Source organism: Leiobunum rupestre, chromosome 7, assembly GCF_980474605.1.
Source record: "Leiobunum rupestre chromosome 7, qqLeiRupe1.1.hap1, whole genome shotgun sequence".
NCBI classification, from domain to species: Eukaryota; Metazoa; Arthropoda; class Arachnida; order Opiliones; family Sclerosomatidae; genus Leiobunum; species Leiobunum rupestre.
In genome coordinates this window covers 50,716,564-50,737,626 of record NC_143390.1, presented here as the reverse complement: position 1 = coordinate 50,737,626, position 21,063 = coordinate 50,716,564, and the positions used below count along the sequence as shown (strand labels likewise).

General features: G+C 35.4%; 1 protein-coding gene across 1 annotated transcript; it reads right to left on the bottom strand.

Annotated features, from left to right (window-relative positions):
• Nucleotides 1-1,239: 1,239 nt before the first annotated feature.
• On the bottom strand, nucleotides 1,240-20,842 carry LOC149936675 (ionotropic receptor coreceptor Ir25a-like). Its single transcript, XM_090153242.1, has 7 exons — nucleotides 20,661-20,842; nucleotides 18,989-19,128; nucleotides 16,769-17,018; nucleotides 14,109-14,305; nucleotides 8,247-8,379; nucleotides 5,572-5,699; nucleotides 1,240-1,464 (listed from the first exon to the last, which is right to left on the bottom strand). Exons 1-7 carry the CDS (start codon nucleotides 20,825-20,827, stop codon nucleotides 1,295-1,297), a joined length of 1,185 nt encoding a protein of 394 aa, XP_090009368.1. The 5' UTR covers nucleotides 20,828-20,842; the 3' UTR covers nucleotides 1,240-1,294.
• Nucleotides 20,843-21,063: the final 221 nt, after the last annotated feature.

The window sequence follows — 21,063 nt, the reverse complement described above, 5'->3', positions numbered from 1 at the left end:
AAAGAGGCGAGGGGGAAGTCATTTCCGAAGCCCAAAAATTTTACCCCTCAAATAAGACGTCGTGCGGTTGGACCCAAGTGCCAGACTTTCTCCCCCTACTTACTTTTGATAATACCTCTTATTGTAAATGCTGATGAAGGGAATGGTGAAAAATAATAGAGAACAAACATTGGCGCTATTTGTTATATTAGGCTTATGCCTGTAGAAAGAATTGAAGACCATAGGTTATTCCAAAAAGGATGTTTGGCTTGAAATATTTAGCACTATTGACAAGTGTGCTGGTTCTCACCAAGTTAGAATGGGTCACCCACTCTACTGCCTTGATTCTAAGAAATGTACGAGTTGTTTGAGAATTCTGAGGGAATTAGCTCCACATTTTAGTGCGCTTCGTATTCTTCTAAAATATATTTACAATGTTAAAACTTGGTCTGACATTTATCAAAAACTGTGTCTGGCTATTAAAATAGGTAATTTTGATAAGCTACAGTGTCTAATAAAGTACATTAAAGATAAATTAAATTTTCAAATGTTATACGATTTCGATGTAATTTCGCTAACGGGTGTCCCCCAGTATGAATAGCAAACAAAATTACCCTGTAAATATGAAATTGGGATCTTTCGAAAACTTGGAGAAAAACTTTAGTTCACGTAAAATACAGAGGTAATATTTCATCTTAAGAGATAGTTTAATTAAAATATTAGAAATACAGGTTATTCTAACTTTCTACGAAAAATGAATTTTTGTTTCCTTGGTTTGGGGTTGGAGGGAGGGGGAATAAATTATTATTTTAGAGAAAGATTAAAACTATGTATTTAGTTTTTTCCTGTGGTAATGCCTGCCTAATTTGAAGCTATTAAAAATATTTTTTCATACTCAGTCTTAAATAAATACCGTAAAATTAAATAGACCAAATTATTCGAGTAAATGTTGATATTTTAATGACAAACATCTTATATTGTGCAAATAAATATTTTTTAAATGTGACGATAAATATCTTTTCGCGTTTAAACAACGTAGCAGCGAAGCGAGATGCTCCGTCTGTCGGTGGCCATTGCATTGCTAGTAATTGGCTTTACAAGTCGCAAGTTGACTTAGTTAGGCCTATGGCGGTGCCTTAGCTATTAGATGGATTTTATTATTTCACTTTTATTTATTTTTTAAAGTTTGAAAACAGCGCAATATACATCAGGATAAAAAAATCAAAGGTCTCTATCGAAACCAGAAACGCCTCTGCAACCCTTCTATAGTGTCCAACTGTGCCTTATTCAAAAGGTGCGAAATGTACTCGTTCGTCTAGCTTCGTTGGGGTCCGTCCTTTTTGGTTGTGGGCGGATTATCTTTGTGGTAGTTTGCCACTTTAACGACTTTAGTCGTAATACGTTTAGTTTTGAAGTAGATAAATTCTATGATCAGAGTTACAAGACCCATTACAACTCCAACGCCCATCACCAAGAAAATACCACCTGAAAATAAAATTGGAATGTGTTAATTCAATATGAAATAATAACGAATAGATTTATATTTGATAAATAAGCCCGATAATAAAAGCATAGTATACAGGGTGTCTCAATTTGCTCGATCAGGCCATTTTTCTCAAAATGTATTTATGCTAGGGTTCTGAAATTTTCAGGGTTTATTTGTTAGGTATGGAAGGCTTTGGTTACTAAATTTCAGAAAAATCGAACGATTTTGTGCCGTTTTGGAACATTCGTCGGACATCAGTAGTTAATCGTGAAAATCCCTAAAATAAATGTACATGTGTGTTGTGATTACGTACGATTGTTTACGTTAAAGGCTATTGCCTGCTAGTACAACTTGTTTTCCCCCCCGACCTCCAAACTCAGTGAAAAATAGGGCTTTTTCAACCGAACCAAAATTGTTTTTACACTTTCGACTATGCCCTACAACTTTTCTATTGAAACATTTTGCGTGACACCGACCGGTGAAAAAATAAATTTTCCAAAACGGCACAAAATCGTTCGATTTTTCTGAAATTTAGTAACCAAAGCCTTCCATACCTAACAAATAAACCCAGAACACATGTATTTATGTACTGCCTTAAGGAAAATTTCACCCAGAACCCATATGGACTTTGTGTTTCCCTAATTTATGAAAACGGTTCGGGATTCTGGTACCCCGTGTAGTTTCTTTTTTTTTGGGCGCACCATTTGGCAGACACTCAAGGCCAGTGCCACAAAACGGTCCTTTACTCTTTAATCTTCTTAATTCGTCAAGTAAGACAGTGTAAGCTCCTATCGAACATTTAACGAGTCTGTACTTATTTCAGGGACCGACAAGAATTATACCCCATATCATACCCTCTTGGGTATTTCCATTATCTCACATTTTTCTGGCTGGGTTGAAATATGATATTTTTATATTTCCCGGGTCTCAATGGTATATCCCGTAACGAAACTCTGGCTGTAGCTCCCTCTTCGTATATAATACGCACGTTCCACCACGCTCATTTCCTTGAGGAATTTGCACCCACTCCATAAGACTCTGTTTTCGATCTATCGTTAAGTATACGCCAAAAGGCAAAACAATACCCGCACACTTTGTCTTGTTATAAAACCATTAGGAAAGGTTAAATATTAGTTGAGCTCTAACAAAAATAAAAGTTATTTTCTCTGACGTATGGGAAACTAATTACTACGTAACCTAAACATTCGAAATATGTCAATTTGTAACCGTATATGACTGACACCTTTAGACGAAACGACCCACAGTGTTTCAAATAGCCCAAAATTTAAAATAAATGATCCGTTACAAATGATATTTACATTTTTGTTATAAGGAATTAATGTAGAATGACGCAGCACCAAAAGATTTTAGCTTCGACCCCTAGCGGTGAAGTTACTTTCCCTGAAGAAGCACAGGGCTCTCTTGGGTATCATTCGATTGATCTTAGCCAAATTAGAACGTGTAAAAACATTCACAGTCATTCGTTATTTTAAACAATAGTTACAACTAGTTTAAGGGTTGGAAAAAGCCATTTTGGAGCACGTTCAGAGAGACGCGTGTAGATAACTACAATTTTTCAACGTATATTAGTAAACGTTACAATTAGTCCATTTAAATGTTTGTTTAAGTTTCCCTTCGCAACCTTTGGAGAAAGTTGGGTTTTAAATTTGGAGAATAGTATCGAAAAGGTAGTCTAAAACAGCTTTATTGTATTATCCAGCAATTAAAGGAATGTTTGATAAATTGGGTAAAACTAATTACAGATGGAAATTAAAACTAAATAAGGTTATCTGAAAGAAAAAAAGTAACTTTTTTCGGTTAAACTTTTCAATATTTTTAAACGTATTTTACGTTTTTAATGAAAGACTATTCCTAAAAAGAAAACGAAGATAAAATAATTTAAATAAATTTCAAATGTTTTAAATTTATCTTTATTGAGAAATATTGGTTTCTGTTCTAAAGGTTTTAAAGCAAGTGGCAAATGGATGTCGCTAGCCTCAAAATCAAAAGGCGGTACTAATTTGCTACCCCTCGCGTTCATTGGATCATTTGCAAATTGGTCAATAACGTAAATAAAAGTAATTTTTAACATTCGTTTTTACACGAAATATATAATTTAGTTTAAAGTCCACTAAATAAATTATAAGTTATCTATTTATAATACTCTACAATGGCTTTCTGTGACGTTATCATTTGGCTATTTAGAATTTTAGCTTGCTTTGCCATTAATAGATGGCACAAGCCTCTCCACTAAAAACGCATTTAAAAAAAATGGATAGATTCATGGCCATCTCTAATAACTAGGGTCTTTTCATAATACAGGTGGCAATGATAGAGCCGACCGTTGATATTAAACTGGTATCAGTATTTATCGAAGGGCTAACCACTTCCTAAAATTCTGTACACCGATTATGGTCATATGAAATTGAGTACAGCCTTTGGCAATGCTAATTCTGTAATCAGTTTCGTAATCTCTTCAGTGCCGTCAAAGCTACAAATTTGTACACCGATTGCGGGGAGTTTTCAGCCACTTGGTATTTATCTGAGAATAAAATCTTTTTATGTACTCTAGCGATAACTGGTTCAATCAGATTAAGTTCATATTGTTTCTAATATAATTGTGTGTGCAAATTAGTTTTATGAAGTGGTTTCACTAATTTGCGCAACGGTAAAACTATTCTGCTACCATTATTTCTAGCCAAATTTCCGCTAGGAAGTTAATAATTAATTTCTTTATTTTCCAACCCCATTTTCTCCAAAGGTTGCGAAGGGAAACTTAATAAAAATATTAAATGGACTAATTGTAACGTTTACTATTAATCGTTGGAAAAATTATGGTTATCCACACGCGTCTCTCTGAATAAATCACGTGTTAACATGCTCCAAAATGGCTTTTTCCAACCCATAAACTAGTTGTAACTATTGTTTGAAATAACGCATGACTATGATTTTTTTCCACGTTCTTAATTCACTAAGATCTATCAAATAACACCAATGAAAACTGTGCTTCTTCAGAGAAAGTAACCTCACCGCTAGGAGTCGCAGCTAAAAACGTTTGGTGCTGCGACACTCTCCATTATTTCCGTATTATAAAAATGAAAATATTATTTGTAACGGATCATTTTATAATTTTGGCCAAAATTTGGGCTCTTTGAAACACTGTGCGCGCGTATACACAAGCCACTTTTTTTTTCTGGCGCGGTTAAAAACCGAGAGCTCGCTCTGTCTCAAGCCTCTCCGTACATCGTCACGAAAATCTGACTGGAGCTCCTTCCTCGTACGGTCAACAAGACTCTGATACAAGTAACGGTGTTTGGAAGTTCGCTTACATGTTTCCCCTACACGTTTTATAGAGCTGGCTTAACGTGTATAATAACCGTTTCATTAAAAATCTAAATAGTCATCAAGGGTTAGTATTAATTGGAACAATTATTCCAACCAATCTAGAAACGCATAAAACTTTGGGTTTTGTAGGAATTATAGTATTAAAAATTGATATATTAATTTAGAAAATCCGGGGTTAGCTCGAGGGGTCGGACATTTGCCTGTTTTGTGTACGGGATTTCGGATTTTTATTGTGGATTTGTCTATGGGAGCAAAATTCTTGGATTTTGTATTTGTGGATTTTTTTCAAAATTTTGTACGGGATTTGGCCAAATGACCGGCTTTAGTACCATTCGAACGAAATCCCATTCGACCGAAGGCGGTTTTTGAGGTGTCCCATTCGACCGAATTCCGCCGAAACGTGCGGTTTTTATGTGTCCCATTCGACCGAACGCTGCTATGTAAATTGGCTTTTGGAATGAGCATGAATTATATTTTTATCTTCACCTAGTCAAGAAAAGTAACTGAACCAAAACAGAAATAGTAAACTTAACCAACTTTAACCTAACCTAACCTAACCTAACCTAACCTAAACATGGATCTTCGATAGTACATACCTTATAAATAAAATACCAAATCACCCCGCCAATTGGGCTACATTTTAAAATTCTTTCGGTCGAATGGGATTCGGTCGAATGGGATTTCGGTCGAATGGGAATAAACGAAATGACCGAACCCTCGGGTTAGCTCTACTTTTTATAAGGTGAACGATAAAATCTCACCGATGTTGTCAAATTCAATTCCGTCGTTTCTTTTCTCGTAATGGTAGCATTTCTCCTGATACGGGTTGAAATTCCACCATTTGTCCTTCAGTTGTTCTAGTTTTCTTTGGTTCATCAGTTGAAGAATGCTGTTTGGGTAAAACCCCCACATTGAAATTTATTATCTCTTAACACCATTAATGCCAAATTCATTTTATGCCTGTACAAATCTCTAATACTCATTCTGTACGAAATAACTATTTTTACTATTGTAAGTTATTTTTAAATTAATTTTTAAGTGATGCTGAATATTCAAACTAAGCACGGACTTGAAAGTAGGGAATAACCGTGTTCTGTAATTCTCACAATCCAGCTATCACGGTCACAGTTTTGACGTTTCTTATTTTTCCGAGATGGTACAGAAGAATTATAAGACTTTAAGAATAACGACTAATATGCTATTTACACAGATATATGTCCCTTGTAACGTAAGGTTCGACTACTTTTCAAATTGTTCTTTATAAGTAGTTTTTTAAATGGTACAGTAAGTAAAGTACCATTTAATTTATGGCTTTCTAATTCACCAGCCATTGAGAGGTCGTTATTTGACCGCATACAATGGTTTATTTTAGAAATTTTAACCGGTTAATGAGTAGGTTTCGCACTCAAATCTACATATTTAAAATCAGCAGCGTATAAGCGGCCCTTTTTCTCTAAGAACATTTTGTAGGTTGATTGTAGGAACCACTCCAATTAGGGCTACTGGTGGTGTCCATGCTTTGGCGCGAAACAGTGTATAATCAGCTAATGACTCTACTCTGCCGTCAAGAAACTCGCTGATGTAGATTGCGAGCGGCATATTTATACGAATCGACACATTCGATGGCTCAACTTAGCTTGCCATGCACCGTTACTGGTTCGAGTTGTCCCGGCGCATTGTCACCTTTATTTGAGTGATGTAATAATTACATCGTTGAGATATTTTTATGATTAAATGATTAATTATTAACTGTTCTATGAAGTCCCCCGATGATTTTTCAAGAAAGCGTAATTTTGTTTATCAAGTTGAAGATTTGCTTAGTTAAAAGGCAAAATATATTTATTAGCAGCAATTAATATTTTAGAAAAGGTGGAGCTAAATTTCATCAAAAAAACTAAGATTTGGAACCTTAATAAACTTTCGTCCATGCGCAAACACAATTTTTTCAGGTAGAAGTTTGATATTAAACGGTTTAATGTTTGCTTGGTTTCTTGAATGGCGCTGATAGTTAACAGTTGAAATGTCTAATTCATCCTAAATGAATATTTAAATGAGAAAATGATACTTTATTGTGAAACCCTGCCAATGATTAGTACCGGTGTCTGACAGTAGCTAGGGTAAGCACTCGTACAGCTTCTCACTTTATTGCCGTGTTAGATAAAAATAAATTATGTTCGACCTCAGGCTAATAATAATCCGAACGCTTCTGAAACCTGAACTTGTAAAAAATTATTATCTATATCGTAAAGAAAGTAAATAAGCATTAAAGAAAATGAATGGGAAATGTTAAGAAATATTGATAAAGTTAACGGGACTATAAAAATAATTTTAGGAGATATACAAGTTAAAAAAAATAACTTAAGTGTTCCATTTACCTACCAGGAAATTGTAATGCCTTTCGATTTTAGTTTAATATATACACTCTTTTTAGAAACGTTTTCTGGGCGCCGCCATTATCGTACAGACAACCAGTGTGGCCAAGTATAAAATAAAAAACCTCCATACTTGAGAGAAAAATCCTCCTATTTCCTCCTAAACTGATAGAGAAAAACGCCAACGCTATACTTAACGAAAAACTACTAGAAAAACTGGACGCTAGCTAGGAAGGGAACACCGGATTGGTTGGTATTTGAGCATGCGCAGAAACCTATTTTTGGCTATCACTGAGAAACATACAACTAAATTATGATTCCTCATGGAGCACGTGGCGCCATCTATGTAAACTGACCGTTATATTTCAGGTTTTGTACGGTGGTCAAAAAGTCTGACTGTATCTCACGTTAAAATTTTGCGACCTCCTATTAAATTTTACGACCTCCTATTTCATTTTTGCTTCCAACTATCGAAACCTCCTATGAGAGTCTACCTCCTGTTTTTTCTCCAACGTTCCTAACTTCCTCCTAGAAATAGGAGGAAACCTCCAAACTTGGCCACACTGCAGACAACCAACGAGCCAGCCCTCTACCGCTGAAATTTCATCCCCCCAAAACCGGTTTTTTCATCACCCTCCCCGTACTCTGTAAGGTCATAGCGGTCGATTAGGGTGGCGCGTTTAAGAGTCTATATTTAATGAAATCAATAAAACGTCAGCCTTCTATTTGAAACGAATGTCTCACAAAGTGATCCGTAAAATCAACTTTTTTTGCGTTGCTTAGTATTTCGCTATTTTTTCGGGATTTTTAAACAGAATAATAAAAAACTTATTCAAAAGCCGGCTCCCTTCGAAACCTAAAGTGCATATTGTATTTCGCGTTACAAAGAACCAAACAAAACAAAACTATCTTAATTTAAGAACCTACAAAATGGAAAAAAAAATATCAGAAAACGTCATGTTTGGACTGTTTCATCTAAACTAAAAATCTAAAATAGGAAAATGCAGTTTCTTTTCCAAGAGGTTTATTATATAATTTTGATGTAATTTGAATATGAATCTTACACGGCGGACAATGGCTCACGCAGGGTGGATCCTTTGGCGACGGCCAGGGCCACGGGATTACGACTGAAATCAGGCCCCACCTGACGGAATGCGCAGTTTTCCATTGTCGCATACTTCACTTTAGTTGATTCCGCTATACAAAAAAATAATCGTAAATAGTTTTGGTTAAAGCCTTCATGGCATCAGCCTATCGTAGAGGCAGGGCTATATGCCCCACCCCACGGCGTTGACTCTTTAAATTAAATCCCTTGTAAAGTATCTCTAGAGAGAGAGTAACGGTTAAACGCCGAAGACCACGGTATTTTCGAACAAGTCGGCCCAGCCGTAGTTTAGTTTCACATTGATGAAATGGCATACCTTAAATTGAAATGTAGCACAACTACATTTCAGGCAGACCAATAGCAGTGATGGGCACTCTCCTCTCACCGTGAGATCAGTGAGAACAATTGAGAGGTGGTGAGATGCTCTAAGCTTTCAATGGAGATGAGCGTGAATTTAAGTTAGAGGAAATAATATTTTTCAAAGAATGTATTTGGAGTGTGATCGAGGTGAATTTAATAAGTGAAATGCAATGAGAGGAGATCAGCTAAAAAGTTAGTTTGCAGTGGTGAGAAGATGTGAGTTTGAGTTTAGATGTAATTAAGAAAACCAAAACAAAGGAAATATAAAAACATGACCTTCTAGGAAATAATTATGTAACTTTGGTCAATAACCAAGCCCAAACGTACAATAACATAATATGGTGACGTTAGAAGGTTATAAAGAAGTTAAATCTAACGTGGCAACCGCCCTGTGAGAGGAGGTGAGATGCGCAAAACCTCAAAAGGAGAGGAGCGTGAGAGGAGTTTCACAAAGTATGCATTTTAGAGAGAGGAGATTGAATGGAAATATTTTATTACGGAAAAGAGCGTGAGATGAGATCAGTTTTTCAACAAAACTAGCGGGAGTGTGCGCGAGGTTAGATTAATTGTCGAAAATCGATGAGAGGAGATGAGATAAAAAATTAGTTTACGGTGGTTAGATGAGATGAGTGAGTTTAAAATTTTACAATCGGGAATGAGGTGGAGTGAGAGTTATCACAAAATTTTCAAAAATGCCCACCACTGACCAATAGTCGCACTCGAAAGACATTTCCATATGGAAAAAACCGAACTTTTGTGTGAAGATTCAGGCTCCCGACGCCCAAAAGGAATTTGGTTATTAGGAGGTAAGCAATTAAATTGGAATGAAAAGTAAAATAAAATATGAACAATGAGAATTTGTTTTGGATATTACGCAGGAATTTTAATTACAAGTTTCTACAGCTTTGAATGGGCTAAAGTGGGTATGGATTTGGAAATACCAAGGTGGTCGAGAGTAAATGAACTTTCAGTGAGTGTTCAATGTCAGTTGGTGCTCTCTGCATCCAATTTTTAGAATGCTGGAACTGCCACCAGGGACGTCATTTCAGGATTTTTCAGGGGGGGGGGGGGGCAGAAATTGAGTGTCCATTGGTCTAATGGCGGGAGCGCCAGGGGCTAGCGCACCGAAACTGGAATTTTTAAAGGCAAAAACTTGTTTAATTTATACTTCATTTTCAGCTTTAATTGCGCTATCGCCGGAACTGGGGAACACCAAAGATTTCGGTCATAAATAAAAATTCGCACCAATAATATGTATTTATATTTAGGAAGATTGAATATGTTGAGATTACGTTGAGCCCCTTTCCCCCGTGTCGGGAGCGGGGAGGAAGACCAAACGTCACCGGCTTCTGTTTCCATCGTATTGGGAAACATCAGTTTTACGGAGCCAATGAGATACCAATTAGTTGAGTTGATTTATTTTAAGCGGAGGAGCATACCAGCTGAAATAGAAATAAATCATCTAGATAAAGTCATTCTCTTTGAGTATAAATAAATAAATTATTGTTCGTACAAAGATTAAAAATATAAATCAAGTTTAAAAAAAAATATTTATTCAACATACATATATCCAAGAAAGTCGAAAAGATTCAATTTTTAAAGTTAAAACACCGGATATCGTCTTTGTTTCATATTGCCGAAATCATCAATAACTTCGTCAATATTAACATTTTTTGCGTCTTCTTGGAGGCACGCAATGACCATCAGATCGCTGAGACGTTGGTCTCCACATCTATTTCGGAGGTAAGTTTTAACACGTTTCATGCAGCTGAAAAATCGCTCGTTTTCAACCGATGTTACCGGCAATGTCAGAACAAGGTCAATTGCTTTTAAGAGCTCCATGAAAGCAAGTGGATTACGACTCAAGCATGTTCTAACTTCCAGAATTTTCAACGACTTATATTTATCTTTATGCAATGATAAAAGACTTTGCTGAAGCCAGTTCTGTGTGAAGCACTATTGTGTCGATACCGCAAGTGGGATATAGTTTCACCAGTTCGTTGATTGAATCTGGACATAAAAAATTATTGGCACTAGGATTGAAAGCCGACACACTCTTTAAAACACTACAGTTAACTGTGAATCGTGCCTCGATTTCAGAAAGAAACATGTCTATACACTCAAAAAGGATTCCGACGCGCATTGAATTTGAATCATCGGTATTTTGGGTCTTCTCTGCAACCTTCAAATTCTTCTTACCAATTATTGACATCACATAATAATCAGACAGTTTCTTCGACAACACTTGAGCTCGCTGTGGCCTACGGAAGTTAAAGTCGTTCAGTGGAATACCAATTTGAACTCCAATTTCATCAGCTTCTTTTGCAATTGCCTCCCAAGCGTAATTGTTTCGAAATGCCATCAGATCGTTTTTGGTTGATTCTAGGAGTTGAATGGCAGATAGGTAATCGACTGATGAGTTTTGTAATTCTTGCGATAATGAATAGACTGCCCCAAGTAGCTTTTCAGTGACAAGTAAACAACGAAGGAATGTAATTGAATGTATTCGTTTTCGCAAACCTTGAGCTTCTGCAGCTGTTAACCTGTCAGCATTCTGTTTAGCAATGGCTTCCAACACATTAACAATGGTTTCAATACGAAGCTTTATTTTGCGAACGGATCGATACCAATAAGACCATCGAGTTTCAACTAATCTTTCGAGCTCCAAGACTTCTAGATTATTATCAATTTGTGCTTTCACAAATAGTTCATGTCGGGGGCCACTAACTGATAAAAACACATAAACTGATTGAATGATGGAAAACATGGCAACGATCTCAGGAATATTTTTAATTGTATTGACTAAAACTAGGTTTAGTCGATGGGCATGGCAGTGAATGTATATGACATGTGGTGCAATTTCTTTAATCCGTGCCTGAACACCTCTAAGGTGACCACTCATGACAGAAGCACCATCGTAGCATTGAGCCACACATTTATCCCACGATAATTTGTTTTCCAAAACTGCATTGTTGATAGCAGTTTTCAATGCCTCAGCATCTACTTTTTCCATATGAAAAGTACCTAGAGGCTTTTCCCAAACTGAACCATTTGGTGACTTGGATCTGATGACGAAGCTCATTTGTTCTTTGCGAGAAATATCTTTTGACTCATCAACCATCAATGCCCAGTAGGGTCCTAGTGAACTAATAATGTTCTTTCTAAGAATGTTTGCCAAGCAGTGTAAAATATCGTTCTGATACTCCGCTGATGTGTAATGTCCGTATCTCATTCGAAGTCTTTCCCGTAGTTGAGGTAAAAACTCACTCATCTTTTCGAGCAATTCAACGAAATTCCCTTTGTTTGAAGATTCTTGTGACTCATCATCACCGCGGAAAGCCAACCCTTGCCGAGCTAGATATGAAGTCGCTAAAATTAAATACTTGAGATGGTTCCTATTTTCCAGAACATCCGACTTTCTCTGAACATTTATGAGATTTGTTACAGATTCAATCTTTCCAGCTGACACATTTTTCGCATTCGTCCACTGCGCTGTGCTATCTCTGTGCTTGATACTGGATTCATGCTGTCTCAACAATTCTTTCATGTCTTTCCATTTTTTAAATCCCTTGTCGACAAACGTTATATCCCCACAAGTTTCGCCCGAACGGACAATATTGGGACTAAAATGTCGACAACTGAAACAAAAGAGAGCATCCTCATTTACGGAGTATTCTATCCATGGAAATTGTTTGAAATATCCAGAGTTGAACCGACGCTTAGACGTTTGAGGATATTCTTGTAGTATTGGTTGAACTGGACCTTCATGATGAGAACGTGATAGATCGAAAAAAGACACTTGGTTTTCTGTCAATGCTTTTGATTTAGGCAATTCCAATATATCTACTGTTTCTTTACTAACTCCACTTGTAGAAGCCACTGCATCATTAACTAATTGCTCAGAATTAGTTTTCTGGTTTTTACATGCTGTAGTAGTAGACTCTGTATCTGACTCCAAATTCGGTGTGCTTTTCCTCTTTAAGAAGGTAAACATTGACGCTTGTGTTTCTTTCTTTGCCATAACGATTAGGAATTGAAATTGCTTAAATATTTTAATTGTCGCGAATTCTACTGCATTCCGCCTGGAGGCTGGATCGTTTTATCTCAAGTTCCCGAAGTCATATATACTATTTGGTTATAGGTGGGACGATTCCCTTGGGACGATTCAACGAAATACAAGCCTAAATTATTTTTATAAGTTAAAAAATAATTACAACATACGAGAAGTTACGCCTTATATTTTCGAAAGAAATCAGAAAACTCCCCAACAGCGTTACACTACACCCACTACAGACTGCAGCCTTAGGTACTCGAAAATACCGCAGTTTTGGTTACAGTTTCCTCTTACAAATCAGTCCTACTAAAATCGCAACAATCCGTGGAAAACTTCCCAGTTTAAAATAAATAAAAAAAACACAATCAATGGCCAGACCATCGCTGGTTTAGTCACCGAAGCTTAAATATTTTAATTATCGCGAATTCTACTGCATTCCGCTTGGGTCGTTTTATCTCTAGTTCCCGCAGTCATATACATTATTTGGTTTTACGTGGGACGATTCAACGAAATACAAGCCTAAATAATTTTAAGTGTAAAAATAAAAACTTACAACTTACGAGAAGTTATGTTATTTTCTAACATCTGAGAAACTCGGAAAACGCCTCAGCAGTGCTACACTACACCGACTACTGAAAATACCGCCGTTTTGGTTAGAGTTTCAATCCGTCGAAAACTTCCCAGTTTAAAATTTAAACCAAATTGGTGGTCAGACCGTCGTGTGTTTAGTCACTGAAGCTGCATAGTTTAAAAATTAAATGGATATCGCAGAACTACTTAAGAAAAGAATAATAGCATTCAAGCCAAAACAATGTTTGGATGAAACTAAACAGGTCCTTTTTAATGAAGTTATATGCAATTTTTTTCGTGACCTTTTTGACTCGTAAAAATTCAGGCGGGGGGGGCAAATGCCCCCCCCCCTGCCCCACCCAAATGACGTCTCTGACTGCCACTGATGTTTAACGGAATAAGCTACGACATAAACTATATTGTTCCTACTTAAGCTGTGTGGAAAATCCGTCAAATTATTTATTATTATTTTATTTATATTATCCATAAAATTGTGCACTAAGGATAAATGGATGACATTTTGAATTTTTCAAGAACCTCAGTGAGAAAAGGAATTAGGGTTTCTTAAATCCATTTTCTTATATTTTTATTTTCCGATAAAAGGCCATTTTTTTTTCAACAACGGAGTCTTACCGACGGTGGGTATCAAATTATAATTTGGAAAAAAGTTTTTATCCCAGTCAATAGACGTAGGTTACGTATCGTCGGTTTATCCAGCTGCACACGCGGCTCGTTAACAATGGAACCTTAACCATTCCAAGGATATTTATGTTTAGAAGCCCGATACCGTTACAATAAACTTTCATGTAATGAATAATAAAGAAAATATAGTCTTACCCAAAAGGGCGTAACCACCTTCTTTATCGGTTGTGAGAGTTTTTTGAAGTCCTTCTTCAAAGGATTTGTAATGCATCGTCTCCACCATCGTCCACCAAATCTTAGTGTACTTGTCCGAAACGGGGTAATCCCAGACAGCCAGTTTCGCTCGTTCCGTTTCGTTCAGCGTGTCGTCCAAGGACATGTTCTTCCATATTCTGAAAAAGAACGGACCTTCATCATTTGTTCAGTTTGAGGACTTCAGGTGAACAGCTTTTTACGAAACTTCGTAGGGCACTAAATCGATTGAGTTGGGATTATATTTTTATGTGTAAACGTATTTCTAAATTTTTTATTTATGTATATGGAGGGTCCTAAATGCGTTCTTAAACTACCTCTAAAAAAATCAATATCTTACTTTAGTAGTGTTTACCTTAATTTATTCGTTTTTACCCATAATTACTCAATTTGTAAATGTGTTCAACTTACAAGTTAGTAGAATTTACCTCCATGAACTTGGATTCATCTAATTTAATAAGCATTTATACACATTTACTTAAATGGTTTTTTAATATTTAGTTTTTTAAATTTTCAAGCCTGTGCCAATGCCATAATGGGTTACCATGGCATAACTATAGCCCACTTAAGTTTTCCATTTTGAAATTTTCAAGATACGTTAAGGTCTACTAAATCCTTGAGTTTAAACAATATATGATATGAGTTTTATGAGAAATATGTCACTTCTGCCAGGGCCGAATGAAGACATGTGATATCCCCATGCCCAGGTACGTTTTGGTGCCCTCTTTTGGCTTTTGAGCCAAGGGTGCTGGTTGTTTCAGTCAATTTCACCAAATCAACTCTATATTACCAGCTCTGTGAAAGTAGCGAGACGCCGGGTGTCCCTAGATAGTATCCTTGGTGCCGCGAGTTTGGGCTTGGTGGGCTTCTTAGCTAATCCGTCCCTGATCTTCAAGTCTACATACTGAATTACTTTTGAGAACATAACAGTTTTCTAATGTATTTGTTTACTTCGTATATAAATAAAGCTCACATGTATACAGGGTGGTACGGATAAGAGTACCGAAACTTTATATATGCATTCTATGGGTCTCTATGCGTAAAAAGGTCTAGTAAACATGGGTCCTAAAGTGCTTCGTTTCAGAGATATGGGCTCCCAAAACAATACCCCAAAACACCGGACACAGCCTTAAATCTGGCAAACAATATTCTTCCTTGAACCAAATTGTTTTCATTAAACTATCAATTGTTTTTTATCCGTGGGGCGAGAAACTTCAATAACAAGTGGCAAAAGTTCATTAATGTCCTTTTAGAAGTAAAATGAGTTTGAAGACAAAAACAAGCAATTTTAATTTATTGAAACGATTTTAATTATTGAATTTAAAGATACAAAGTTCTTGTATTTCTCTTAGCCGTCTATCTACAGACTCAAACGCTTGTCGATCTGACACCAGTCTTTTAGGAATCTACTGCTGGTTGAATCTTTGAGCTTCTAACCCATTTTTCTTGAGCCCGTCCGTGCAATAAGCGTTCCTGGACCAATGTGCCATATTAGCTACAATATTAGACAATTTTAAAACCATTCCTTTAGAATTTTTATGACATTTATATCTTTAGATTAAATAATTAAAATCGTACCAATAAATTAAAATGACTGGTTTTTGTCTTCAAACTCATTTTACTTCTAAAAGGACATTAATGAACTTTTACCACTTGTTATTAAAGTTTCTCGCCTCACGGATAAAAAACAACTGATAGTTTAAAGAAAACAATTTGGTTCAAGGAAGAATATTAATTGCCAGATTAAAGGCTGTGTCCGGGTTTTGGGTAGTTTTTTGGGAGCCCATATCTATGAAACGAAGCACTTTAGGACCCATGTTTATTAGACATTTTTTACTCATAGAGACCCATAGAATGCATATAGAAAGTTTCGGTACTCTTATCCGTAACACCCTGTATAAAATTATTTACACTATGGCCATTAAAATAAATGTAAAGATTCCTTTCAATAATTATCGACGTAGAATTAAGTTCTTTATAGAATTATAAAAAAGGCGGTACTTCGAAGAAATGCGCGTCAATTTCTAGGGGCTTAACTCAAGGGGGTTTCAAAACGTAGCACGGTCCCAAATTCAGCCTCCGCCTCGGGTTTTCGAGTCGTAGGAACCCAACCGTCTAAATATATTCCTAAATATTAGTTACTTAAAAAATTCCTAAATCTAAATGTATTCCTAAATATCAGTTACTAAATATAAACGTATTTCCAAACATCAGTTACTAAATATAAATGTATTTCTAAACATCAGTTACTAAATATAAATGTATTTCTAAACTTCAGTTACTAAATATAAATGTATTCCTAAATATCAGTTTCTAAATAAAAATGTATTCTTAAATATCAGTTACTAAATATAAATGTATTCCTAAATATCAGTTACTAAATATCAATGTATTCCTAAATATCAGTTACTAAATATCAATGTATTCCTAAATATCAGTTACTAAATATCAATGTATTCCTAAATATCAGTTACTAAATATAATCCGTAATATTGAAGGATTTTTATTCGTCAGTTTTCCGACCCGGAATTCGACCCTTTTGATATTACTACAATTATATTATAACGAGAAGATATTAGAAAGCTATGAATGTGGAAACGTACTCGTAAAAACGCTCTTCAATGGCAGCCATCCTTTGAAAGTACATAAACGGAGCTGAATTTTTTACAGCGGCATATTTGACCTTGTACTGACGCGCCAAATCCTCTAAATTATCGATGGTGGAGTCCAATCTCGAGACAGTGAGGAAAGCGGCTAAATTCGCCGTGTAAGAGGCGATGATGATGAACCCAAACAGCCACCAGGTGGCAGCCACTAGCCGACCCGACAAATTTCTCGGTGCTTCTCCTCCACCTTGATTAAAAGAAACGTGCATTTATTTTCATCGTATGAATAGTGTGGTGATTCCGCCTATACCGAAAGTTTTATAGGCAGTCAAAGAAAATATTTTATATTTCTTAAATTAATGATTTAAAAATTAAATTCCACTGTAAATAATTTGAAATGTTAAATTTTCGAATGTTTAAAGTGTCTGAAATTTGTTGTTTACGTGAGGTTTATCAAAATCATATAAACAAAATCTTTATCCATCTGGAGATAACAGAAAGCTGGTACACTGTAATCTGAATAAAAACTAAAAAATAAAAAATAAAAAATAAAATTCAGCGGTTTTCTTGAACCAAATATATAATTTGTTATTATCCCGGACTTAACTTTAAAAGGTCGCCTTTGCCCAAATAATATATAAATGCAATTATTTTTACTAATAACGCAACATAGAATAGTCTTCAAGAAGTTTGATAAAACGATATTTTTAAATTAAAAGCAGATCAGTTAACATTATCAGCTGTGTTATCTGTATCAACAAGAATATGAGAAGCAGATACAGATATTCCTCAACAGTTAGAAATGGGAACCACAAGCATTTTCCTTTTAACATAATAAAATAATGCTTAGCAGCTTTGGGATGGCAGACGTAACAATTCTACAAATGTTGAAAATAAATTTAAGTTAACTCTTTCGCTTTAAAATTAAAAGCGACTGTTTTTTTCATGATTTTTGTCGAAAATATTTTTCCTTTTAAGTCACTGATAAGTTTTGTATTACATTGAACTAATACCTTATTATCTTTAACAAACGCCTTTCACCCAACGTATTGCTCAAACAAAATAATTTAAAAAATCAAGCGGTTTGTTTCAAATTATAGAATCTTTGTTTTACTTTTAGGAAGTTTATATAAATTGGGAAGCCACTTCGACCATCAGTTGCAACCTTATAAGAAATCATTCTAAAACAGAAATCGTTTTTTTAAATATTACGCAATTAACTTTAGCAATTAACCAGCTAGGCTAATACCCAAGTCAGCTAACGACTTTGGTCCCCTGCCATAAAATCAGGGGACCTGGTTACAATGCGTAGGAGGGTTGTGAAAAGCGCTTCATGCTATGCCGTTCGCTACACTCGCTATTATCCTTAACCTCTACCAGTTTTCATTTACCCGAATTGAAACAACTCGACCAGGTTCCCAAATAGAGCCCTTCCCTTTGAAATCCCACGAATTAAATATTGATAATATATTATTATTATTATCTTTTATGAGAGTAAATTTTTCTTTCTTTGGGTTGTATCCAGTTTTCTTCCGAGCGGTACATTTTTACTTTTTTAATACTTTTGCAAATTTTTAGCACGAAAATACGTATGGGATTTATTTAATCGTATTTAGTACGTTTGCAAAAATATATGATACGAAAATACGTTTTGATATTTTTTGGCATACATTTAGTACGTTTTACCTTTTTGGAGTTCGTCGAAAGTTTTATTAATATGTGGTCTAATTTCACCACCAAAGCAGCTTGCTTTCTCCGAATTCCTCTTGTATGGCCTTTTATTGAGAGCGACATCCCCGCTGTTTTCAAGGGCATTGTAATTGTTGACAGTGGTTACAATGTCGGATTCAAATTTAAAAAATGAAGAAAATTGGTTTCATAAATGCTTCGAAAATTCGTTCTATGATTGGAGGAAGTACGTTCCTGAAATCGCTCGGAACAACACTGGTTGTAACTAAGTAAAGCAAACACTAACAAAACCAACAAATTTTTCTGAAAATATTTACACGGTATTTTTGGTCGTATACTGTAGTAAAACGCGACATCGTTGTTAAACAAGAACTAAAAAGTCTTCTTATCTGTGGTGATCTCCTTATAGAGCTTTGTTTAGGCCCTCTAATTTTTAAGACTTCTCTTGTTAAAACAATCCTATTTATTGCACAACCCAATGACACCTAACATGGAAAAGGTAGCCAATACAAGGTTTATTTTGGTTACCTTGCGGAGTCAGAGAAGTGATGCAAAACCAAAGACTTTCCTTCAAGCTGAAGTCGCGTGTTTCATCGTCGTCCTTGAACTTTTCTTGGTTGTTGTGGAAACTGTACGGACTCAGACGATCGAAAAGGAACATCAGAAAGCTGTCAAAATATATTTCACAATTTAATTATCACAATGGTAACAGGAAAACAACAAAAATTATTTTACCGACTCCGTTTTGAGCTATAGAAAAATAAATTGACTTTAAATTTCATTCACATAGATGAAAAACTTTAGGGATTTGGTTGGAGGGGGCAGTTAATTTTGAATGATGAATCTTTGGGAATCATTTTCAGTAAAATTGATATTTCGACCATATCACCTTGATTTTGCCAACTGTACTACTTTTACCCACCTGACGGCTCTCAACCAGTCACTTATAATTTAGTTTGGCATATACAGTGCTAGCAGAGCTAGTCTGCTAGTGTTTAAGTTATAGTATAGGTCCACAAAATTCAAAGAAAAGGCCCCTAAAATGTTCTAAATGAAGGTCCCTTCGGCTAACTAAATTCCGAAAATATTCGATTGAGATTTTTTCTATTAAATGGATAAAATCGTAATTCAATGGATTCAATCTTGATTAAATGGATTGAATCGTAATTCAATGGATTAAATCTTGATTAAATGGATTGAATCGTAATTCAATGGATTAAATCTTGATTAAATGGATTGAATCGTAATTCAATGGATTGAATCTTGATTAAATGGATTGAATCTTGATTAAATGGATTGAATCGTAATTCAATGGATTGAATCGTAATTCAATGGATTGAATCGTAATTCAATGGATTCAATCTTGATTAAATGGATTGGATCGTGATTGAAATGACTGAATCGTAATTGAAATGACTGAATCGTGATGAAAATGATTAAATCTTATTTGAAATGACTGAAGTGATTGAATCATGATTGAAAAGTTTAAATGATGTTTGAAATTATTAAATTATGTTTGAAATGTTTGAATGGTGTTTGAAATGATTGAAATGATTAAATTGTGCTTGAAATGTTTGAATGGTGTTTGAAATGATTGAAATGATTAAATTGTACTTGAAATGACTGAAATGGTAATTGAAATGATTAATTTGTGTTTGAAATGGTTAAATGGTGATTTAAATGATTGAATAGTGAATAAATTTGTATTTATATGATCATGATTATTAGAACACTCTAATACAGTTATCCCTGGAAATTCCAGATAATAATATTTCCATATTACTTTTACAACCCAGAGATAAAATTACTACTCCTATCTCTTTATATGATTTTGTAAAACTTTGCATTTATGACACGGATGGTTCTTTAATCGGCAAGACCATCTAAGCTCTAAAAACCGGCTGGAAAGAGCCCCAGATAGAATAACACAAAGGAGTATGGATAGAACTAAATCGGATAAAGGGAATAGAGGAATTACTGTGGGGGCAGCTTGGGGAAATTTTCGAGTTAATTTGAGGTGGTAAAATGTATTTCAAATGGACACTTAGCCTTTGGTTAACACCGGCCCCAAGACCATGCAAAGTGCTTTCCAAATAGGGATCTACCCGTAGTTACTAATCTTAATTTAATTGAAATGGTGAAATATTTTGAAAGCTTTATTGAACTGATACTATACCCCGTGTGACTGTACTTGACGTACCTGGTAAAGAAATAAGCAGCGAGAATGCAGCCCCACACGTTCGCTTCAAGCACAGTTAGAAATTTGAAGAATGACGATTCCTTGGGTATCCTTTTCATTAAAATTGAGATTCCGATCATATCGTAAAAAGAAGCCGTGAAGTCCACGGCCACTTCTCGCTCCGCCATCACCGCTATCGGAGCCAAAGCTACATCAGCGCGCTGAAATTCAATTACTACTGTAATTTTTATTGCTAATAGATACATTTAACTTTTACCGCATTTTTTTGGGATTTTATTATTTTAATTATAGTATGTTTTCAAGTTGCGAGTTCGAATCATTTCAATACACTATACGACCTTATAACCTCTCTTTAGTTACTCGGGTACTTTTAAGGGGACCTTTCCAAGCAATGTTCTATTAT

What these genes read in the sequence shown, in the direction of transcription:
- LOC149936675 (XM_090153242.1), bottom strand. Translation starts at nt 20,827, where the DNA reads ATGGCGGAGCGAGAAGTGGCCGTGGACTTCACGGCTTCTTTTTACGAT. An exon ending in CACTTCTCTGACTCCGCAAG is followed by an intron (nt 17,019 to 18,988) that starts GTAACCAAAATA and finishes CTTTTAATCAAG; the next exon opens with GTGGAGGAGAAGCACCGAGA. An exon ending in CGTGAGCCATTGTCCGCCGT is followed by an intron (nt 5,700 to 8,246) that starts GTAAGATTCATA and finishes TTACCCAAACAG; the next exon opens with CATTCTTCAACTGATGAACC.